Raw genomic sequence first — 26,256 nt, forward strand, 5'->3', positions numbered from 1 at the left:
TAAGTATAGAAGATGATTCTATAAAGGATCTTGAGAGTGAGCAATCAGAGACTTAACAAAAAAAAAAGACAAATGGAAGTAGTGCCACACAGGTCTAGAAAAAAAAGCAAGATAAAGGAGTCAATTGTACCAAATTTACTGAAAAGTCAAGTAAGATGAGCAAAGAAAAGTGAGTTTTGATGCTAGCAAGATATAGATCATCGATCAGAGCTTGATAAGAGCTATTTCAGTAGTGCATTATGTGTAGACTCATTTCGCTGGCTGGGGAGAGAATATGGATTAGCAAAAGGAGACAAGCACAGACAATTTCCTCAAGTTTAGCTGCAGAATGCAATGGTGAAAAGGTGTCAGCAACTGGACAGAGACATAATGTTGTAGAAATAATTTTCAAAGATGGATTATAGTAAAGCATACTTTGCATACTAGTAGGTATGATCCAATAGAAAGAGGAATTAATGATTCAGGAGAGAAGGGAAATAATTACAAGAATAAATGCTTGATGAGGTGAGGGAATGGAATATAGAGCGCAAATGGAGGAAGAGGCCAAGGATCCTCAAACAGAAATATCGGCATCCTGGGACTGGAAAGATAAGGATATTCTCAACTAATTGCTCGGATTTTTCTATGAAGCCTGAAAAAGAGTCATTGCCTGCCAGTAAATAGAAATATTAGACATTTAAAGACTGTGAGAGAAAGTATGAAGCAAGCCCTCTTCTAAGTGGGGAATGTGAAGCTACTAGGATGGTACACAAAACCATCAGGCAGTGTTGACTATCCACTTGAGATTGAAGGTTACTGAAGGAAGTCCAGTCAGGAGAGTTTGGCAGTCTTCAAGAAAGTCAGATGGGGCTGGGGATGTGGCTCAAGTGGTAGCGCGCTCGCCTGGCATGCGTGCCGCCCGGGTTCGATCCTCAGCACCACATACAAACAAAGATGTCGTGTCCGCCGAAAACTAAAAAAATAAATATTGAAAATTCTCTCTCTCTTAAAAAAAAAAAAAGAAAGTCAGACGTTTTACAAATGTAGGAGCAGCCTGCTGTGTTTTGCCAGGTGAGCCAGAGATGGGAGCAAGGAATAATCAAACAGGTTGTTTGCAGGACAGTGACTGGGATTCAGGACTACAAAAAATAAGATGGGAGACAGAGGAACCTGAGGATATGGAAGCATCAAAAAGAAATGCTTTGTTTGCCCTTCTCTCCCTTTTGATCTACCCTGAATCTTTAAAGTGCAATTCAAATGTCACTCTCTATATAATATGAAGTGTTTTCCTGACACTTCAGGCACAGTTAATTATTATTTACTCTTTGTTCCATAACATCTTGCACATTTTTCTATAAAAGCATTTATCGCCCTGTGAATTTGTGGTCTATGCGTGTATCCCCAAAAAAGACAGTAAACTTTTAAAGGGAAAAACTCTTATTCATTTATCTTCATATTGGTAGCAAAGTGAGGCCCAAGGAGGGTGCTCTAAGAACACTTGCTAAATGAAGTTAGGCAGTGTACTGTGAAAGAAATACTTCAGTGCCTAGAACAATGCCACACACTTGATAGACACCTGGTAAATACTTGCTAGATTTTTAAGGACCTCAAATCAACAGGAAGTTAAGTTCTGTGATACTGTTTCACTAAATAATCTGTCCACTATGGCTGGCTATTGATTATTAACAAATTAACAACTCAAGCTTAGTGTACGTGGTTTATCTGTTTTCCCATTTCACTAGTAGACCTTCAGCCATCCACCAGCCTTGGAGAGACTACACTACACATTCAAATTGTTACTGGTATCTTTTGTTTATAAAAGATGTTGGCAATGCAATAGTGTGGCTTAAACTAGCCTTCTACGTGGGCTTTGCTTATTAAAATTAGTTAATTGAATATATAATCAATTTTAATTTAAAAAATGAATATCAACCCTGGATATGTTCTTAGATTATGTTTCCTTATAAAAAAAATCTATTATAGTTTATTTTAGATAGAATGAATTTCCATAACATTATGTAAAATGAAAATGTGTTCTAAAGAAGGAAATGATAAAGAAGGCACACTGCATTGTGAAGCAATATGGCCTCTTCTAAATTGCCAAATGTTATTGCTTGGGAAGCAAACCATTTAAAGCACTCTGTATCAGAATATCCATAATGCAACTGCAACTTGCTATTGACATCTTTTGCCAAAGTTTCTAAAACAGTTTAAATGCATAGTTCTTGGAAATTTTTACAAAATATTCAAGTTATCCCTAATACCCAAATGCAACTATCCCCCTGAAAAGACAGATATGGTGGAAAGGAACAAATAACTAATAATGATAAACACTTTACTCCACTGTTGTATATAAGAAGCCATTATTTGATTTATAATTGTAAAATAAGCCATAATTTAATGAAATTTCACTACGTTTCTAGTAAGAAATTAAACACCTTTAGTTTCTTTACTTTTTGGATATAATTCCTTCCAGAAAAAAAAATTGCATTTTAAAAAAGTTGGGGGCGGGGGGCTGGGGTAGTGGCTCAGTGGTAGAGTGCTTGCCTAGGATGTGTGAGGCACTAGGTTCAATTCTCAGCACTGCGTATAAATAAATAAAATAAAGGTCCATTGACAACTAAAAATATCTATATATTTAAAAAATGTTTGGGGGCTGTCATAGAAGAAACATAGTTTTTATTAATTTTTGATTGGTACTTTTTAGTCATATCCCCCATTCTTTTCCCTCTGTTCTAGTGATTTGGGGCACTGATTGCTTATATATTTTGTAACTGGTGTCTTGTGCTTATACATAATGGTGAGATTCACTGAGGTCCACGGGGAAAATTAGGTCAGATTCATTCCACTCTTCTTCCCTTTTCCTGGGCCTAATCTCTCACCCTTAACCCCCTTCCTTTTATTCCACTGATATTGAAGAAACATGGTAAAAAAGGATAATCTAAGATAAAGGTGGAACTGAAATCATGCAAACTCTGGGAAAACATGAATGGAAAATATGAACTCAATTGTTTATAGTAGTGCATAGCTATTTACTTGTATAATAGCAATGAGAAACCCAAAATTCTTCCTAGTAGTAGTAAAAATTCAGTAATGTTATAGTATTTTTAATTTTTAATCAAACATGATGAGTAACATTCAAGATGCAAAATTTACCTCCTAAAATCTAGTAGACATTCCATTTATAAGATTTTGGATAGGTGATATAAAATTCCATTAAATTCAGAATATGGCCCAGTGCAGTGGCACACTCTTAAAATTCTAGCAGCTCAGGAGGCTGAGACAGGAGGATGGTGAGTTCAAAGCCAGCCTCAGCAAAAGCGAGGCACTAAGCAACTCAGTGAGACATTGTTTCTAAATAAAATACAAAATAGGGCTCGAGTTGTGGCTCAGTGGTTGAATGCCCCTGAGTTCAATCCCCAGTCTAAAAAAAAAATGCAGATTATGTTTATTATTCCCATTCTTACCCAAAAAACAAATACTAAATATTAAATCAGCGTAGTTTTGCCTTAAATTTGGTCTATTTTTAAGTTGAGATGCTTGTATATGATTGAAATAAGGATAACTAGCCTCCCTAAATTTTCTCCTATTGTTTTCTGTTACATTTTTCCTTTTGTAGCTTCAAACAGAAATGCACACTGATTTTTCCCTCTGGGATTACTGAACAGGATGATGAAACAGGAATATGAATTTTTTGGTGTACCACAAACTATTTTTAAACCAATTTTCTAGAAGTTACTTGATGCAATAGGAATCTAGATATCTTTATAATTTCATACAAAATGAAGTTATTACTTGAAAGCTATATAATAAAAAATAAGTGTTGCTTTGGGGAAAAAAAAACAGCTGTTAGATGCACTGCTCCAACAGCTTAATAGCAAAATAAAAAAAGTAGTCTACTAAGATCTAATAAAAATTTCCAAAATATACTAGCATTTTAGAAAATCACAAATTGTACCATTAACAAAATAAAATCTAGATTCTTTTTCCTCAGTTCAACATGCAGTTCCTTGCCGATAGCAGAAGCATCATGGCTCAGTGGAGGGGATGTGGGTTTTCATTGGAGTGAACATGATTTTAAGTCTCCTTTATCTCTTATTACACTCATGCCTCAGAGCAAGTCATTAGTCTTGCTAAACTTCATTTAATGTAATATTTATATATTACACCCAATAGTGCCTTGTGCATGGTTGATGCGTGATAGATGGGATTGTTATGTTTGTCCCAAAAGGGGAAGAAAAGATGATAAGAGAAGCTTTTCAGAGAGAGTCAAATACTATAGTAGTTCTCATTCAACACAAACAAGTTCAGAGAGAAGTGCCACCCAGGTTTACCACTATAATCATGCTAGTTGTCTCTGTTGATGTTCTCTTCTCTCTTTTCTCTCTCATCCTTTCAGTTGGAAGTTTTGGTAGGGCCTCAGGGTTCAAAGTTTACCAATTCTGTCCTGCTTTGCCTGCCTTACTTCAAATGGCAATTACAAATTAGAATCCATATAACAACTGCCTCAGAGGCCAGAGCACTGCTGGTAGAATCACCCTTCTTGCCCACAACCACGAGTTATAGACATTTGCACTAAATGTCCATAGCACAAGTATCATTTTGAATTTATAAGTTATCTGACCTCTAGTTCTCAAGGAATTGTTTGTTAAGTCCTAATTATCTTAGTAACCTACTCAATGCCTAACATATCTCTAGAAACAGCAAAGTTCATTACATGATAGCATGAGTCAATTTAAAGGTAGATATAACTATCATAAACACACACATCCTATATGGGTAAGTATATAAAACAAATATTGACAGATTTGAAAAGAGAAATTGACAGCAATAGAATAAAGTATAATGTTTACTCAGTACCAGGTAACTATTGAAAAAAAAGAGTTCCACTCTTTAAAAACAGAAGTAAGCTCCATTGCTCACCCAACATCCAAAATATTTGCCTGGTGATCCAAAACCAAATCCACTACTTCGTATACAACCCATATACTAAAAAAAAATGTATTTGAATGGAAGGTTTTAAATATTTCCAGCAGCTAAAATGAAAACACATGTAAAGACTTGTTAGTTTGTGACAACATATGCACTCTGTGATTTCTAATGTTTATTCAATAGTGCATCACCTACCTGTATAGTAGATTATCATATATGCAACGTCAAAACTGTAATTATATTCAGTTATGATCCTTAACTCCAATATGCTATTGATAAACAGCTAATTTGAATATTTTGTCTTCCCTTGTCAATTAGTAAAGGCCTTTATTACAAGTTGAGCCAATAATTTTTATTCTCTTTTATTTTGTTCTTGTGGCAATTAGGGTTAATAGGCTCTGATGTTTCTTAAGTTTCTTTCTTTGGACAAGTTTAAATTAATCACTTTTGGGGAAGTTTTCTTAGCTAAATGATAAAAATTTAAAAGCCAACCTTTCTCTAAATGCAATGCTTTTGTTAAGAGATAACAAAGTGATGCCAGGCGTGGTAGCACACATCTATAATCCCAGAGGCTCGGGAGGCTGAGCAGGAGGATGGCGAGTTCAAAGCCAGCCTCAGCAAAAATGAGGCACTAAGCAACTCAGCGAAACCCTGTCTCTAATAAAAAATAGGGAAGGGCATGTGGCTCAGTGGCTAAATGCCCCTGAGGTTGATTCCCAGAACACCGCCATCAAAAAAAAAAAAAAAAAAAAAAAGGACCTAAAAGAGCTAACAAAGTTGAGAATGGATTTAGGAATTCAAAATAGTAGAACAAAGTTTCTTTAAACTGACAAATAAAAATAGTTTATTTAGACCCATTTTAAAACCAACAAAACACTTTTCTGGAGAACCAACTCAATTTATATTTCAGTAATATCTGTAAATATTTTGAGAAATTATATTAATCTTCCTTTATTAATAAGTTAAATTGAACTAATTTATACTGATTATATTCATTTCTAGTACAGCCAACCAGTGAGCTCAATTCTGTATTTTCCAATAGTTCCCACAAGCAACAAAATTTAATTGACCATTCTATTTCTCTTTTATTTTTCTTTCTTTATGCATATAGAGATTTAAGGTTTTTCTTTTTTCTCCTTTTTTAATTGTTTTTTAAACTTTAGAAAATACACTAGGTGAAATACATTATTATTATTTGTTGTTGGATTTTAATTGGCAAAAGTCAGCTTTCATATTGTCGTGTGGGTTATTTTTATGTCATCATTTTATAGTTTTCTACTTGTCAGACATTGAAATAAAGTACTTTGTATTTTTTTAATCAACCTTTAATTCACATGTTATCACTATATTGTAGGTACCATTATCAGTTCCCATTTTATAAGGATGGAAATAGGACTTCAGCAGGTTGGGAAACTTCACCAGTATCTCTTTTTATTTGCAGTGCTGAGCATTGAACCCAAGCCTTCACACAACTAGGCAAGCACTGTACCCTTGAGCTGCATCCCCAGCCCCAATATTACACATTTCTTAAAGCTAGATTAGGGATTTAAAGACAGATCTGACTTATAATCTGAGTATTAATAACTGACAATAATATTTATATTCTTTGTTAACCATATAATCATACTATGCCCGCTTAGCAAATCTGAGCCCTGGTATACAACTAAAATTAATAAGGATTAATTTGTAAGACGGTTGAAGATAAAATAAATAGATGAATATCAATAGTTTTTTCCACTCTAGAAAAATAATCACTGATAAAAGAACCTAATATAAATATTTTATTCCACTAGAGTGACAAACACTAAGTAATATTTAGGAATATATTTAAGAAGGAGAACACGATGCTTATTAACAACTATTAATTCTTGATGAAGGATATAAAATAAAGTCTGGAAAAAATGAAAAGACATCATCTTATATAAAATTTAGTGTTCTAAAAGTGTTTTCTTTTTCCTTTTTACTCATTAAGGAAGTTCATTTAACTTATTCATTTAACTCAACTCCCCTTAGGATTCCAAAGGCTTTTCATTGGGTAAAATAATCTTAATTATAATATGGCAGAAAAAAATGAATGTTCAATAACAGACAAGAATTTGTAACTGAAACTATTAATGACAGAAGACTTGCCTTGTCAACTATCAGAACATATAAGTCTGTGTTCTTATTAAATAAATATTGCCATAAAATAAAAACTGAGTGAAACAAAATTAAAATTCAAATATGGATCTTAGCATTCAGAAGAATTTAAAATGAGATTGGCATTTTAAATCAGTGACAAAAGGTGAATTATTTAACAAATGAATTTGTACAATTGGTGATCCATTTAAATGAGATGAGCTGGGCGTATGCCATATACAAAAGCAATTATCAAGTGTATAACTTAACTTATAACAAGGTTTACTGTAGTATTGTTTGGAGTGACTGGTGAGGAAAGACTTACAAAAATGCATTAATAGAATGAAGGCTGTATAAATAATGGTACAGAGATACAAGAAAACTATAAATATAATCATTTCTACAAGTTATTTTCAAAGGAGAGAAAACAGACTCAAAAGGGTGTGTATTATAATTTATTTTTGTAAAACAAATAATTCCACAACTTCCTGTATTTGTGTGTATTTGTATGTGATTATAAAGCCATCCAAAAATATGGTAGGATATGTACTCGGTATGTATTGGAGTCACATGGGGCTGAGGTCAGGGAGAGAAACATGTTACTGATTAGAGAGAAAGGAGGAAGAGACACCCAAAAGTACCTAAAATTTTTAAAAATTATAAAAATACTATAAAGGTATATATGACAAGTCACATTTATAAATTTATAAAAGCTATATGTTAATGTTATATATACACAGAGCTTTTTTTGTGGGGGAGGGAGGGCTACCAGGGATTGGACTCAGGGGCACTTAACCAATGAACCACATCCCTAGCCCTATTTTGTATTTTATTAGAGACAGGGTCTCACTGAGTTGCTTATTGACTCGATAAATTGCTGAGGCTGGCCTTGAACTCAGGATCCTCTTGCCTCAGCCTCCTAAACCACTTGGATTACAGGCATGAGCCACCATGCCTGGACTCTACACAGAGCATTTTTAAATAGAAAAGTTAAAAAGAACTTCCATTTAATTATTTCAATTGCCATCAACATTTTATGAATTTTTGCATTATAATCCACTGTTGAATACTCATCTTCAAATAGTGTTGACATTTTTCTGGATAATATTCATAGATGATGCCTTTAGATAAATTCAGTAAATGGCATTCTTAATGTTCACTGGGCACAACTTACTATGACCTTGTGTCAACATGTCAATTTAGAAAATTGAGAGTGTCGGTTAGCATCTGTCTGTGGTAACTGGAGAACTGCAGAAACTTTTTAATGGACTTTGACTCCTAAAATGTAACAGGTTCAATCTACATTTTGAATTCTGCTGGACATGACAAGCAATTCAACAGGTTCAATTTGTGGAAATCACATGAAAAAGGAGGAACATAGCAAACAGTTCTGATAAAAGTTGACTAGATTATATCCAAAGAGAGCATTAAGAAAAAGATATCTGCTAGGGAATGAAATATTAAACTAGTGCCATAGAACTAAAAGCAGGCTGGATGCAGCTGTCAATAGAAACTTCTAGTAAGTACAGCTCTGACAGAAGAGCTAATGCAGAGGCTAAATTCTAGGCCAGAGGCCCTTGGCTTTATTTGTGTGGTAGAACGAAAAATCACGGTGCTCTTGCAGCCAGAGACAAGTGCATATGTCATACCTAACCTTGATAAAATTGTTTGCTACAGTCTACCTTTCTGGTACTTTTTGAAAGTTTTCTGATAAGCATGGCAGTTTTATCAGGTCAAATTCCTTGTAGTTGAACCTTCTCTGGTGAAATAATATTTCACTGTGAAATAGGTGTGTATGTCCATGGCAGGGCAGTCTTCCGTATGTCTGTACACAAAGGACACTTTCTACTTTGGTTATTCATTATTCAGCATGATGCCTTTCAGAATTAACCACAAAAGTATACTTGGTAAAGAAGTGTGATTATAATCCTTCTCATCTATGACACAGGGAACCAAAGCAGTACTGGAAAAAAAATTGTGACAAACTACATATCTCTTCGCCAGACACTCAAGTCTAGATTGGACATGGAAAAATAATATTATGTTCTTATTTATCTGGAGAAAATTAATGGGTGAGATTCCAAAAGAATCAAACTTCTTTCACTAGAAGTGAAATTATTATCCAGGTATGGTGGCACACACCTGTAATCCCAGCCACTCAGGAGGCTGAAACAGGAGGACTGTAAGCTCAAAGCCAGCCTCGGGAATTTAGTGAAGCCATAAGCAGCTCAGAGAGACCTTGTCTCTAAATAAAATACAAAAAAAGAGCTGGTAATGTTGCTCAATGGTTAAATTTCTCTGAGTTCAATCCCAGGTAATAAAAGTGAAATTTTTATACAAGAAAATTAGAAATTGATCAGTATTTTTTGAGAGGATTATATTTTGAGGGGTGTAGTAGAATTCAGATTTTCTGATTTCTGCCTGGAAATAATTAGAAATGCTACAGCCTACTGATAGGTAACTAATTTGTCATGTCACCTTTAACGACTGATAAACAATAGAATGTCCAAATTAGCAGAAAATCTGAATCATAAGAATTGAGTCTACCTGCCCTGAGTAGCAGCAGATGTTTAGAAGACCCAGAAAATGTCAACTGAAGATATTAGCAGTTGAAAAATTTCACATGGAGAATAGTGTTGTAACAATCCTTTAGAGTTGTGGTCCAGACCTTGTCTGTTCTTAGAAAGAGTCCATCTCAGAGGCGAAGTATCCTCTCTGTATTTCAATGCACCACAGGTACCTTAAAGTCAACAGTTCCAGCGCTGAACTCATCGTTTACGTCACTATCTGTACTTTTTCCAGTTTTCCCAAGCTCAGCTAATAGAAACAGCATTTTCTAGATCCTGTGAATCATCTTAGGCCTATTTCTTCCTCCCACATCCAATCAGTCAACAATTTCTGTCAAATCTGTCTAATTTGCTTATTTGCTTATTCATTTCCTTCTGTCTGGAACTCTCTGCCCCCGGAGGCTGGCTCCTTTTTTTTTTTATCATCCAAATCTCAAATCAAATGTCACCACAAAAGGTCTCTGATGGCCCTCCAATCTAAGTAGCAACTCCTACCCCAGAAACATCCCAAAGACCCTATTTTAATGTCTGTGTAGCACTGATTACTATTACAAATTCTCTCATTTATTCTTGCCTCTCTCCCCTTTCTAAATGTCTCTTTGAGAAAAGGAATCTTGCCCAGCTTGTTCATCACTATATCCTCACTGCCTAATACACAGCCCAATGCATAGCATACATTAATATGAATGTACCTTTTAAATTCATTGTTATACCATTCACTCAACAAATGCTTATTAGCCACCTCAGTCCCATGAGTTGTAATGATGTGAAAAAAAAAATCCTCTCTTTGTCTTCATTAAGCTGATATTTAATCAGAGAGACAGCCATTCATCTAATAATTACATAAATAAATGTCAAATTACATCTATGAGTAATCTCTCTCACATCTGTTTTTTCTTCTATCTCCATTATAATTGCTTTAGTTCAGATTATCACTATCTCATGCCTCAGCTATTAAAATCACCGATTTCTCTGTCTCCACACTTGCCACCCTCATTTTGTTTTTCCAAAGGTAAAATATAAATCCTATGTCACTTTCTACCATATAATCCTTAGTAATTTCAATAACACTCAAGAAAAAATCTCTACACCCCTTAACGTAATGGCTATTCATGACCTGCCTCTCATCTGTCTCTCCTTGCTCTTGTTACCCTCTATGCTCCAGTCCTCTTAAATTATACTCACAGGTCTGGGCTTGTGTATGTATATTTCCTTCTGCCTGTTACATCTTTCCCTGATTCTTGATTAACTTATTTGCTTACCCCTTATTGACTCAGAGGAGATAAGCTCCTGAGAAGGCCTCCTGTGAGCCCAGACGGGATCTGCCATCCTTCTTCCATACTCTTAACAAACAAAAAAAGCTATCTCATTGTACTATAGAGTTAGTCACATGATCATTTCCCTTGCAGACCTATGAGTTCCTTCATGGAAGAATATCTTTCACATTTCCATCTACATTGACTAGAGTAGTAGGAAGTTTATGGAGAAAAAATGGAATAAGAGTTGGATAAATAAATGGCTGAATTTTCTTGACAAAATTAAAATAAAAGTTCACAATGATATTCATCAATACAGTTTCAAACATATACTACTGAAAATGTGTATAAAAAGCATACGATGGGGCTGCGGTTGTAGCTCAGTGGTAGGGTGCTTTCCTAGCATGTGTGAGGTCCTGGGTTCAATTCTTAGCACCGCATAAAAATAAATAAATAAAATAAAGGTATTGTGTCCATCTACAACCAAAAGAAATTTTTTTTTAAAGAAAAAAAGCCTATTGGCCAGGTCATAATAAGGCTAGTGAAGCACATTTGGAATCTTCTAAACACTGCAGTAGTCAATGCTCAGAAATCGGATCACTAAATGTATTGTTTGTTGATGTTAAGAAAAGAACAAGAAATATCCATAGTCCTGTGTTTGGAGTGTCAAAAATGAAGCAAAATAGCAATTACATCATCAGACAACAAAATAATCTGAAATATTCCTACCACTGATAAAATGCTGCTTAACACAGAGGATGTATTCACATCCTCTGGACTTTAGTGAGCAACTTTGAAACTGAAGAAGAAAAATTGTGGTTATGATCTTTTTGTCACTGGATGTAAGAAATTACTGGTAGATAGAGGCAATATCACATTGAAGATTAAAGAAACTTGAATATCTATACTAATAAATTAACCGATTGTACAGGCTAGGTCTTACTATGGTAACTAGGAATATATGGCAACCATTGCCATCCTAGCAAAGTTGACAGTTATTTCTAAGGAAGAGGAGTGTAAGGGCAGAAAAATAAGTTGGCTCTCAAAAAATCTCAACATCCCTTTCCAATCAGAAAGTTTTTTCCTGCCATTAGCCATCAGGAACAGATTGAGTATATTCAAAAGTATGAAAATAAGGTGGCTGTAGTTACTTCACCTGAGCACCCCCTAATAGAAGGAAACTACTTCCACCCCACCCTCCACAAACTACAGGAAACCCCTTCCCTCTGAAAGGGGTAACTGAGCACCATTGCTGGTACTTACCAATCAGCTATGATCCCGATGGCACCTTCAGCTGAAAATTTGCATCCATGCATTCAATATTCAGCAAGTATTCATTAAATATCTACTAGTTTCAGACACTAGGCAATACAAGACACAATTGTTGGGGCAAATAACTGAGAGTATTCAATAGAAAGGAGCCAAAGGCAACTTTTAGGAGTCAATATCAATAGACATCAGATCCCTACAGTCACAGAACGGAAGCCCTTAAGAACACTGAAGTAAGTGAACCACTGAAGAAAATTCCTTATAGAGAGATGACAAAGCAGGACAGAGCGACTGAACAAAATACCAGTTGCCTCAGGAGTAAGTGGGCAGTCAGCCTGTGACCAGGATGACTTCAGATTCACCTATAGTAATGGGTGACTATAGAACTTCTAGATGTTACCACCAAATGGAAAAGAGCATTCTGTGGTAGAAGGAAAGTTTGAAATCCAAGAGCTGTGTCAGAAGGTACCCCATCTAATTTTCAATAGTGGATCGATTTGCATTTAGCAAGATGGCACATTGTCAGATGCCAAAAGAATGAAACTGAAGATACATTCAACAAGATGTTTTAACGTTAGGTGCATTATTATTTTTAATTCCAAAATGTTGTAATGAAAGGTCCAAGATGAAAAGTTAGCTAATGACAAAGAGTGGTTGTGTTTGTTTAATTTTTAGTCACTAGGTCTGAAAAGAAGAAGAGAATAGATGGCAGGAGAAGAGAAAAAGTAGAATCATCTCCCTGCTTTCTGTGTTCCAAGGCTAATGGGTTCTTTGTGGGAGCTGTAGTTTTACAAGGAGACAAGGCTGCTATGACAGAGATGAGAAAGCTATAAGGTCTGCAAGTGGAACATAAAACTGGAGAGTAAGTGACAACCCCAAAATGGGCGACCTACAACAGCAGGTTTAAATATAGAAAACTATATCCTTCTATTTTGCCAGAATGAACATACAAAATTTTCAGAATTTAGGGTCTGATGGCACCTAGACTAAGACATGGACTTTATGATTCCAAGGGTTTGTATCTTTTTCTATTTGTAGAGCTTCTTACTATAATCATGCCCTAAGAGAATACATGTATAACCACATGTCCCAGAAAATGAAAACATCAGAAAATTCTATAAAATCATACCAGTAACTAGGGCTCATAATGGTGTTGTTCAAAACAAAGTTTCTTTTCAATTAGTTTCAAAATTAAGTTGTTAGCATGGAGCATCAATTCTATATTAGTGTTCCTTTGGTAATTATTGCTTACCATCAAGTTTCCATTAAGTTCCCCTGTTTGAAATAATGAATGTGTACCGCTATTGATTATGGCTTGTGATTTCATGAGTTATTCTTAGAGTAATATATTTAGCATTGTATTTTTTTGTTTTCCCAACATTTCTTAATCAACTAAACTTCAAAAAGTTTATATATATATATATATATATATATATATATATATAAAGTTCATAATAGGAACAGTATGTTACATTTTTCAGACTCCTTGAAACACTGATATAAATAACCAAAGACTTGAGTACAGAGAACTTTACAACAAAACATTTCTTTTAGTTCTGGTTAGGTTTTTATTGCAAGTTCCTTACACTTTAGTCTCCTCTCTCTTTTATTATTCTTTCTACCTTGAACATACAGTGAAACTTCTACCAACATAGATGTTTAGGCACTTTATCATTTTTAGCTTTTATAGCTTGTTCTTCTAAGTTTTCACTCTGGGGATGGAATCAGAAACATAGACACATAAGTCACAATCACAATATAGTTTTCTGAGAAGAACGGATATAAAATCAGAAAATCAAACTGATTCCCTCAGAGGGTAACAAGAAAGACCAAATGACATAGTACACATGAAATACCTAGCACAGAGCCATGCCAAAGAAATTTGGCTTTGAAGGATCCAAAAACATTAAGCTACAGAATGAAAAAAAAATCAGATATAGGAATAATTATGAAGCACATCTGATGAAGATGGGATCTAGAAGTCTAAAGACAGAGTAATGGATTTATAACCATTTCAATCGCCATGAAATCATGAGAATCACTTTAAACCAGTGGCAGTTGAATGAAGAAGACACAAGATATACTTACGAGATAGAGTCAAATACTTCAGTGAATGACTGAATTGGAACCGGAAAAGACTGCAGAAAAAGGAAAATCAAGGATGACTCATGGATTGCTGGGTTGCAAGACTTGGCACTTGGTGCTTGAGTGAATTACTATGCTATAAAGAGATACAGAGAAAGGTGTGAGAAAAGTGGGAAGGATGGGAAGATGCTTAGGAGAAATAATGTGGTTAGATGCCAACTAGTTAAGTCTGAGTGAAATACCTCAATGAAAAGGTCTAAGAGATATACAGGTCCAGAGACCAGAGAGAGGTCTAGAATTAGGTGCATTATTAAGCCCAGAGCAATCGATGACAAATTCAGAATTTCTAGTTCTAAAAGAATAATTAGATTTATTGAAGTTAGCCCAACGTGGTACAATTTATTGTGAGTCCATTAAAATGATTTTTAGTAATAGAAAAATACTCAAAGAATCAAATCAAATCAAATAAACAGAATGCAAAATTGTTTGTACAATAAAATCTCAATTGCGTAAACAAAATAGGTCTCAAAATCTGGAAAGAAAATTATTAAACTGTTAAAAACTCGTGTTAGAGTTTAAAATTTATGGTGATTTCCCCCTCTTTTTATTTGTCTTTACTTTACAGTCTTTCTATGTGCATTACTCAAAAAGAAATCAGTTTAGTAAGGATGGTTTCCTGGAAATGAAATGATTTTAATTGAATGGAAAGAACTAGGTAGAAAGCAGTCAGGTGAGGACAGTGGTATTAGAGGCACACAGGTAAGGAATGTAGTGTGTGCAAGGAACTGTAACTAGTTAAGAATTGTTGTCATATATAGCATGAGGCAGAGAATGGTCAGAGAGGTAGCTGGTGCAGAAAACATGGTTGCACCATAGAAGCCTGTTGTATTAAGATTGTCCCTCATACTCTGGGAAGCTAGTGAAGAAATACACAATAGGTGTCCTCTAACAAATGAATGGATAAAGAAAGTGAAAAAAATGTGGCGTATATATACAATGAAGTATTACTCAGTCATAAAGAAGAATGATTTGTGGTGTTTTCTGGTAAATGGATGGAACTGGAGACTATGATGCTAACTGAAATGAGCCAGTCTCAAAAAACCAAAAGTTGAATGTTTCCTTTGTCATGAAGAAGATAATCCAAAATAAGAGGGGTTGGAGAAAGAGAAAGAGGGAAAAGGGGAGAGGGAAATTCATCAAAATAGAGGAAATGTCAGTAGCATAGACAAAAAGGATTGAAGAGTGGGGACAGAAAAGGGGAAGAACAGTGGAATGAATCTGACTGAAGTTTCAAATGCACATATATGGATATAGCACAGTGAATCCCAACATAAAGTACATCCACAAGACACTAATTTCAAAAGAAAACTATGAATTGCAGAAATATCAGTAGAGTAGTTGAAGGGGAGTAGGAGAAGGGAGTAAGCTTGGGGACTGAATTAAAACAAATGATATTCCATCTCTTGTGATTATGTCAAAATGTATCCTAATAACTAAAAAGAATCAATAAAAATAAAGAAACACACAAGCAATGTTTTCTTTTGTTGGGGTTGCTATAATGAAGTGCCATAGACTGGTTTCCTTAAACAATAGAATTTTGTTTTCTTATAATGCTGAAGTCTAAAAATCCAAGATCAAGGTACCAGCAGAGCAGGTTTCTTCTGAAGCCCTCTTCTGGGTGTGTAGGTGGCTGTCTTTTCCCTGTGTCTTTACATGACCTTCTCTTTGTGCATCTGTATTCTAATTTCCCCTTTTGATAAGTATACAAAGCGTATTGCATTAAGGTCTGCCCTGGTGACCTTATTTCAAGACAATAACTTCTTTGAAAATGAAATATTCAAATACAGTCACATTTTGAGCTACTGGAGATTAAGGCTTCAATGTATCAATTTTGAAGGGACACAACTCAGTTAACAATTGGGAATTATGTGGTTACATTTCCTTTGGTAATCCTATAGAGTATGGATTTGAGGAACAAGAGACAGATTAACAGGTTATTATAACAATACAGGTAAAAATCGGGTTATTGTATAAAACAATGTTACCAGAAATTGAAACAAAGGAACCAATTACTGACACATTTAGCAAATGAAATTGGCATAAGCATAAGGCTACTTAGATGTTAGAAAGGAAAGTGAGGTGTCTAAGTCTCCAGATTTCTAGTTTGGATGACACAGTGGGTGGTGAGACCATAAATGAATATTTAAAAAATAATAACTTGAAATAAGGAACTGGTTTGGAGGCAAAATGATGAATTCAATTTGAGGAAATCCAATTAAAGTTACCTAGAATGCAGTTAGATACAGGAATCTAAACTTCAAAGAGAGATGATAGTCATGGAAGTTTAGGTTCAGCCTTTGTTAGTATGTATGCCTTTTGAAACTATAGGGTAGATGCTCCTGTACTGAGTGATGAGAGTAAAGGACTTGGAAGAAAACACCATTTGGAGGCTGGGCAAAGAAGAAACCTATGAAGGAGTCAATATTGTATGAAGCAAAGCAAGAGAGTAACTTGTCCCAGAATCTAAAGAGAGTAAAAGATGTAGGGAAAGATCAATAATGAAGGAGAACCAAGAGATCACAAAGATAATGATTGAGAATTGTTAGTTGGATTTGGAATTTGAAGAAATTTTTAGACATTAATACTCATCCTTAAGCTTTTATGTGCTTGGCAATGTGTGAAGTGTGTCATGTATTTATTTCATTGTGAGCATCAGTAAAATAGACTGAGGAAAGTATCATTGTTTCATTTTGCCCATTAGGAAGACTATTGTTCAAGATAGTCAAATACCTGGTCCAAGGTCAGATGGAGAACATCAGACGTGGAAATCAGTCCTAGAATTCTTTCTGTGTCACCAAAGAAACTGAGATATGAGAAGGGGGTTGTACATCAGAAAGTAGTGGGCTGATCAGTAAATGGTTAGTGAGTAAGTAAGAGTGCCCTTTTCAGAAGAAGAGAAAGGAAGACAAAGACCAGCTCATCTAGTTCCCTTTCATTTCCCCATTGTTTTGTACATATACACAGTAAATGCTAAAAAATTTTTAGTTCAATGAACAATATATAAATGTTAACTTGTGCTCACTATTAGGTATGTATGTAAGAAGTGGAAGAGGAGGTAGCAGAGGTGTAGATTCCCTTTAGCCGCAGATAGAGAAGATGAGGCTGAAGGAAGAAGCTAGGTCCTTCCTAGAAGAGGTTGATAGAGCCTGGGATCAGGTGCACAAGTAGGAATGACCTTGAATGAAGGAAGAAACACTTCTTTTATGTTGGAAAAAAAAAAGAATGAGGTATAGAAATAAATGTGTATAGACACTTAGTGAGTTATTGCGTTACCCAACAATCCCTCCCATATTAAAGTCCTTCAGGAAGGAACATTTTACCATCCCCAGATAGTTATTTACTTTAAAGTTTTATTAAATTTATACATGAAATTCCCTATACTTAGATTACCCTCTTTTCATTATATAGTAATTTCTTATAAAAAAAATATCTAAATGACGGGTTACCTTGGAATAATTTCTTGAATTCACCAGGTTCTATTATTCCCATCTCTTTACACCTCTTATTTGCACTCACTCCCTGTTTTGAAAAGAATTGGAGGTCATCAATAAACGTACCCCCACTTATTTATTAGACTCCTTTGAAATTTCTTAACACATCAACAAAATATTTCTAAATGTTATAATATTTTAGAGAAAAAGGCATTTCCAACGTTTGTTAGCTTGCACACAATTGTATTTGCTTAGTTCAGCTTTTTATATCTAAAATATTTAAGTTTTCTTCCTGGTTAGCTAAGACTACTCTGGTGTTTGATTGCATTTTTAATAAAAGGATATTGTTAATTCATTGAGTGTCAATAATCTCATACTTCAAGTAATGCATAAATTGGAAATTTATTTTTATACAATATATTTAAAGAACAAAACGTTGCTTGCCTATGAAGATTTACCTAATGATCACCTTGATGTTTAAAGAAAATGATTTTTACTTGTGCCCTATCTTCAAAGTCAAATTATTCTGTAATACTTTAAAGCTTTCAGCTGGTGTTGAATTTTTGCTGGTTCAATAGTGGGATGAGAATATTGACTGCTATATTACTGTTCTGTCAGATAATTTTGTTCTTGAATAATCTATATGACCTATGAGAAGGGCAAATGATAAGGCAGAGAGATGTGAGACAAAACACTAAAATGTTATTGTTTTGAGTTTGGCAGCTATCTAATTGAATATTTCAAAATTATCCAAGGAAAATGCACAAAATACATAATTATGTGCAATTTGAGCTTGGGCTTGAGCTATGTGGTTTTAGTCTGTCTCACTTATAAAAAGTAGTCAGGTTATTTAAAATATAAAAAGTTAATATTCTTAGTAATATTTTGTACATATTATTATTTTTCATAAATCATCAAAATAAGAATGTTAACTTAATAAGCATACATTGGGAGATTTAAAATAATCATGTGAATATTAGTTATGTCATTTAAAAGACTTTTAAGTGTTTATTTAATATTATGTCCAAAAATAAATAAATCAAACTTTGATCAAAGTCTAAGATACAGAGTATCTTTACAAAGATTCTGTTTATGTATTGCCTCAATTAAACAATCAGATAGGTAATTTTGTTCAGTCTATATGCAATCCCAGTGTATTTATTGTATATGTAGAGTTGTTCAACTTCTAAAGCATTGACCCAGTTTTTATAATGTAATTATTTACCATGTGGTTTGGAAGACTATACTTCTTGCCTTTTAATGTGAAAATGATTTAAGATTAATGTACACTAATCTCAGCTGTATGAAAAAATACTGTAATGAAATATTATATTTTCACTTTTTAATCGAAAATATGAAAATCATCTTAAATGGAACAGAGAGAAATTTCTAAAGCAACCAAGGTATTCAATCATCATTTACTATTATATATAGCCATAATTGCATTTATCTGAGTAGTCATAATTTGCTTTGTATTTTGGTATTTGAGCATATTCACTTTTTAAATTATTATTCATCAGTAAAACTGTGGCATTTAATTTGAATAAAATGTACATCAAAAATTGTGAACAAAATATGTATGTCATTCATTTTCTGGGAGTAAAATGGAGAGAAAATTAGAGATTAGAGGAATAACATGATTAATTGATTCAGAGTGACTCCTGCTGAAAAATTATGTTCAATAAGAATCTGTCATAATTTGTGATCGTTTGTCACAATACAGTACATCAAATATAATGGATTCAGGAGCACAAGCAGTAAAAGTGACTGTACAAAATGTGAGGCTTTTTAAATGAAAAAGATGGTTTCCAAACTGATTGGGTTCTAAATAGCCATGGTATATTAATCTGAAGTATCATTAGTATTTCCAGGGATGGTAAATGTTAGTAAAATATTTTTTCTAATATATACACTTATTATTTGCTCTCAAACCTTTTTTTTTTTTGATACCTGGAATTGAACCCAGGGGTACTTAACCACTGAGCCACATCCCCAACCCTTTTTATTTTTATTTTTTGAGACAAGGTCTTACAAAGTGGCTTTATGCCTTACTAAGTTTCTGAGGCTGACTTTGAACTTACAATCCTACTACCTCAACCTCCTGAACCACTAGGATCACAGGTATATAGCACCACAGTGGGCCTAAAAAATTTTAAAGATCAAATCATAGTGGCTGGTGTTGTGGCTCAAGTGGTAGAGTGCTCATCTTGCACATGCGAGGCATGGGGTTCAATCCTCAGCACCATATAAAAATAAAATAAAGATATTGTATCCACCTAAAAATAAAAAGAAAAATCAGATTATACGCATTTTTATTAAAGCATGAAGAAACCCAGCAAATGTTGCTGCTTAAATGTTCAATGGGAAATAAATGGGAAGCATGTTTCTTTTTACAACCCAAAACATTTTTCCAGTCAAAATTCATTTCAGGTGGTAAAATGTATCCTTCTATATTATGTTCACTTACATATATTTTCCTCACTGGTATCTTTCAGTGATGTTTTCTTACATAAGAGTTTTTTTTTTTTTTAACACTGTAAGAGATTAAACTCTTGATAGGAATATCACAGAATTTTCCAAGAAAACTATAGGGGAAATTCATACATTTTGTCACTTCCAGAGAGCAAAAGTTTACCATTGAAATCCACGGTAAAATATCAGTGAATCAGGTCTATTCCAATTCTCCATTAAACATTATGCATCAATAATGCTTGTAATTATAGAATGGAGTTCATTTAAATGAGTAGAAATAATTTTGGAAGATTAAGCAAATTATTTTCAGGAGAATGGCTGATAAATTTGATGAACATCAATGAAAGTTTTGCTTGCTCCTTTATGGAAGTATGCATGTTTTATTGTCATCTGGCCCAATTCTACTCTGAGTTTGATTTTCCATTTCTATTTTATCTCATATTTTTCCTAATCCTAGAACTGTACCACTTTACAAAAATCTTATTTAAAACCTATTTGTGTGGAATTACATTAAAGCCAAGTAAACTTTCTACCTCCCTATACTGTAAACCAATTGGTAATTATTTTTAGTCACCTACTGCGTTAGGAGTTCCATCTTTTGGGCATTGAAATTGATTTTTCTCATCTTAGCATCTGAAGATCCAGAGTGTGCCCCTTGCCCAATCGCCTGAGACTATACAGTGACACCTACAACAGAGGATGTGGAGGCAGCAGCTTTTCGGGCACCAGAAATGGCAGCATCAGGAGCATCAGCACGAATAGACTTTGTAGAGGTAGTTCTCCCAAACTACACGGTGAAACCAAACATTTTTGGTGCGCCACCTGCTGGTGGGGCTGCCATTTAACTGCCTGGTGTATACAAAATGTTTGGTCTTTGTTAAAAATTTAACAATGACATTCCTGACTAGGATAGAGAGATCTGATTTTTTTTTTTCCCACATGTGTTCAGTTGCCATAACTTTCAATGAACATGAACTTTTATTAGGCTCAGGAAAACATTAAGACCCATGTTTTATCAAACTTATTTTACTATTTGTTATGCAAAATTGCTATTGAATATAATTTTGTATAAATATTTTTAAACTTAGATTAAAATAAGCCATCCTTATTCAATAACAAAAGATAATTTCTCTAGTCCATGAAATTCTTTAGATACTGAATATGTTTGTCCAGTTTTTGTCCCTGAGGAAGTTCCACTGTGAACTTATTCTGCAAAATGAAAGATTATTCCCAGATGGCCCCAAGTCAAAATATGAAATGCTGGTGATTTATTTATTTTTATATAATCTTTTATATAATTTAATGTGAAATGGTTATTTTACCACTGTAAAAATATTTTTTGTTAATTAACCACATTGGCTTTATTTGTACAGTTCATTGACTTTCAATTGCATGCAAAATGAGTCTGAAAAGATGCTTTTGCAAAATGAATAACAATCAACATAATGGGTGCGTTTACTTTGAATATTTTAAACATATGACTAAGAAGCAGGATAATATTTTTTACAAATGTTAAACAGTTCAATGCCTTGAACATCATCGTCTTGCCTAATGCAGTGCAGCATAACCCTCTTTCACCCTGTTCTATTCTGGAACTAAGCAAAATATTTTTTAAAATTATGATAATTTTATTGGAGATATTTCTTGATTCAATACAATTTGAGGGATCTTCTTATAAAACCAATATGAACAGAATACCATTGAGAGTAATAGCTTGTCCTGTATTTTTAAAATATTTCAAAAAATATTTTACAGTTATTTCTTTCACTTTCTAGGAAAAAATAAAGTATGACATTTTATACAAAACCTATGCTATGGAACCAATGTGTATTGTGCTGATTATTTCTATTCCGCCTTATATATTTTAATTATGTGAAACATAAAATATGAGGTAATTTCCTATAATGCAAATAGCACTTCGCATGAAACATGTATGCATATGAAAGTCCATGTTGATATTTTTGTTAAAATTATGTAAATGCTGATTTTTCCAGAATTACTTGTGAAGATCTGTGTAAAAATATATAAATCTACTTAATTGTGTTTGGATAACACTGTTTTAGCCATGTTTAGCACATGCTGACTTCTATCATCTTTACACATATTGCGTATCTTTCAAACAGTATTCTGAAAGATATATTGCTATTCTAAGAACACAAAATATAAGTCTCTGATATTCCTTTAAAATAAGTTTTATTATCATAGTACAGTTAGTTTATTATCATAGTGCAGTTAAAAAAATAAAACAATATTTAAACAATGTGTTCTTAAGAAATCTCAGTGTCCTTCAAATACCACCAATACCTAACTTTCAAAAATTTAGTTTGGATAGTATTGAAACATTTGACCTGAATGTAGCTTTAAAGATGAAAGAAATATTGCTGTTCTGCCTCTAAGATGTTCCAAGTAAGAAACTGAACTTTTCATTGTTAAAGCTTAAAAAATCTTATAAAGTTGCAATTAAAGTTTGCAGTAATGTATAGACTGTTGGATAATTATTTTGCTGGCATAACCTCAGTGCACTAAGCCACGTTGCCTTCTGGTCTTATGAGAATGTATGATAATCAAAAGTTTGAAAGCATGTATGTGTAGGATAAAGGAAACTTTTCTTAATGAAAATAAATTAACAAGTAATTCGAATAACTGTTATCAAAGCTGAAATGGTTTAAAATTGCATCCACAGAAGTGATTATGCAAAGAAATTGTTAAACTAAATGTCACCAAACATAATACTTGATTCATATTTGCCTACTGTTCATACCATATGTCACTGTTAATGTTCCAAAAAGCATAAATGATTTTAAATTCATTTGTTTACATTAATCTAATCTTTCATTCACAGAGAAGTTTCATGTGCTAACAACAAATTATTAAATGTGTTTATTTTATAAAGTTACATTTTTAACTTCTAGATTAGTTTTTAATCAACTAGGTAAAATGGTAAGAGGATGAAAGATATTTATATTCGTTTATTGTTATTGAACTAGTAATTTTTACTGAACTAGCTTTTAGAAATATATTCTATTAATTCATGAGTATTGGGATAGCCATATTAAACCAGAATTTGGCTAAATGTACTTAATAAGGAAAAATAACTACAAAAAAATACCCCTTAAGAGGAAGGCAATAAAATATGCGGTTATCTATTCTCTAGGATACCAAGTACAAAAAGCCCTTTCCCCTCTCATAAAATCAGACCAACTCCTGGGCACTTGGGACATGATGTGAACAACACACGGAATTGCCCTTCAACACCTTATTGACATATTGTGAACAGAAGTCCGTTTTTATGTCTCTTAGGAGTGCCTCAAAGAATAGAATAGAAGACAGATTCCCTTGTTTCTCAACAACTACGGTTCCTAGAAGTTTGTTAAGAATTTCTTACTTATGAGGCTGGGGTTGGTAGAGCACTTGCCTAGCACATATGAGGCACTGAGTTCAATCCTTAGCACCACATATAATATAATATAATATATATATATATATATATATATATATATATATATATATATATATATCAAATGAAGTTATTTAAAAAGTTTTAAAAAAAGAGTTTCTTACATATTTTCTCCCATCAAACTTGCATATCAAACTTTCCCAATTAAGGTGTCTGCCACTTCACATTTATTTTAAATCAAGTCAACTCTGCTGCAGCAAAACTATCAGATCTAAACATTGTCTCTAAAATTATGATTAGTCTACAAATTTTAGTAAAAAATAATAATAAAAGAAGCCATATTCAGTGTAGTCTATTTTATTTTATTTTATATCACTTGTTTCTGCCACTAGCAATCAATACAAGTTGGATAAAGACTGATAGGTTTTTGGTATAAAAATGAAATAATACTAAAAGTGATGGTCTCTGGATGTTCAGTTAGGTATAGTAAAAATAAAAGGTTTGAAACAGAAGGGGTTGGAATAACTTGAGGGTGTGGAAACTATATAGTTTCTCAAGTTCTCCTTGAGATAAAACTCTTCTGTCAAACCAGTAATCCCCCAAACCCCTCCATATACGTCATTTATTTTGATTTCAGATGCATTTAACACAACTGTGTGTGGACACAACATCTGAAATTCAAACTTCTTCTGCTCAGGCAAATTTTGGAGAAAATGCAAACATATTCAAACAAGTTAAATAAACTCTTCTTTTGACCTGACTCTGTGTTAAGCAGGATGATTAATCCTGGAGACACCAAATGCAAGGAGCCCCTGCTGTTTAGGTAGCTCAGAATCTGGTGAGGAATACAGACAATTGCATCAGCATAGGCTGGACAGCCTGGTGCACAGGATTACAGAAATACCACAGATGCACAGAAATAGCACAGAGAAGTACTTACTTCTCAGATAGGACCATAAAGTCCAGGTGAGAACTACAAAAGAGGTGAAGTCTAAAGGGTCTTTCAAACAATAAACTGGAATTTAAAAACATACAGGAGAACAAGTGTTGCATAGAGGGTACGTGTCTTGAGGGTAAAATAGTAGGCATGAGGAGGGATTAGCCATGACAGAGAGGATAGATCAAGAGGGATTCATATGCATGGTTGAACTTCATTTTGTGGACAGTAGTGCATTTTTAATGAAAGAATTTTCAGAGAAGAACAAGGCAGATCTGTGAGTGACGGAATAAAAATTGCTAAGAATTCATAAGAACTCTCTGTGCTAAGAAAGCAAAGAACAAAGCCAATCTTAATTTATTTTGTTAAAAAAACGATTTATTGAAATGTAAAACATATAACCCAAAACATACCCATTTTAATTGTACAATTCAATATTTTTTGGTAAATTTATAGAATTGTGCAGTTATCACCACAATCCAATTTGGGACATTTTCATTAGCCTCCTTCCAAATTCCTCCTGCTCATTCAGAGTCAATTTCCATGCCTATCATCTCTCCTACCCCAGCCCCAGGCAACCCCTAATCTGCTTTCTGTCTCTTTAAATTTGTCTTTTCTGCACATTTCATATAAATGGAATTGCATGTACTTTTTGGTATCTGGCTTCTTTCACTTAGCATAATGTTGTAGAGGTTTCTGCCAGATTGTTATTAGATGAACAAAACAGAAGTGTTTCACTCCCAAAAGACACCATGAACATGGAGAAAAGAAAATATGTGATAAGGATGTCATGTGAGCCTTCCAGAGAAGCAGAGGATACAAGGTATGGAGGGACCAAGTTAGGAAAGATGGCAGCGAGGAGAACTGAGTTGGAGTAGAAGAACCAGTTCTGTGGGCTTCCTAAGGAAACTGGAAATGAGAGAGCATGCCATATCAGGGACACATACTGAGGACTCTAACCAGCAATGAGGAAAGAGGTAATGGAGGATAGAAGATGGGGTAATGACAGGTATGAGGAGAATTCTTAGGATAGGAGAGTAAGCTTTCCCTAGGAATGTGGCTGTGCTATAGGGTATGGGGGAAAATATCAATAAGTACTATAAACCAAGATCCCCTAAATGTGGAAAACAATATTAGAGGAAAATTGCCATTTGGGTCTATGGTTCTTTAAATATCCTTTACAACAATAATATAGGAGCAGCTGCCTGAAAAATAGTTACTTTACTCGCCAAACAAGGGTGAATTTTGTGACAACAGGGATGAAGTAAAGTACATAGAGTTGCAGAAACATTTTTGGCAGTGAAATGCAAAGGGCTTTCATCAGAGCGTAGTTCATCTTGGCATTTATAGGGCAAAGGTTGGTAAAATCAAACTTCTTCCAGGTTATTCCTTAAATCAGTGCTCATTCTGCACTTTTATGATTTGATTTGAAAAGGATTTCCTGGACAATAGACATAGCCATGTTCAAATGTAACTAATAACAAATTGTGAAGCCAAATCAAAGCATCTTGCATTAATATCTGTTTGTAATTGACCATAAATCTGCTTCCCTTTATTAGTTTGACTAAGGTCCAATCCAAATGTCAGTCTACCAAGGCTTCTCTGGTTCTCCAACCCTAGTCACTCTACTACATATGAATATGGGACTTTGGATATAATCTTACTAAAAGGAAACCATGTCAAGGATCTGCTTCCTTGAGTTCTTTGAAGGCAGAACTGTCTTACTCATCATCCTACAATGGCTAGAAAAGTG

At 34.0% G+C, this 26,256-nt stretch overlaps 1 protein-coding gene across 10 annotated transcripts in view; it reads left to right on the forward strand.

Moving 5' to 3' along the window:
- Lrrc7 (leucine rich repeat containing 7) overlaps positions 1 to 26,256 on the forward strand; it is a 432,103-nt gene that overhangs the window by 197,043 nt on the left and 208,804 nt on the right. The window contains exon 7 of one of the 10 annotated variants that reach the window (XM_048814051.1): positions 20,800 to 23,644. The exons of the other annotated variants lie outside the window; for them this stretch is intronic. Coding sequence (XP_048670008.1) covers positions 20,800 to 20,806 — 7 coding nt within the window. The 3' untranslated portion in view covers positions 20,807 to 23,644. Of the gene's footprint in view, positions 1 to 20,799; positions 23,645 to 26,256 lie in introns of those variants that run through there. 10 annotated transcript variants of the gene reach the window in all.

This window comes from Marmota marmota, unplaced genomic scaffold (assembly GCF_001458135.2).
Source record: "Marmota marmota marmota unplaced genomic scaffold, marMar, whole genome shotgun sequence".
Classification (NCBI taxonomy): domain Eukaryota; kingdom Metazoa; phylum Chordata; class Mammalia; order Rodentia; family Sciuridae; genus Marmota; species Marmota marmota.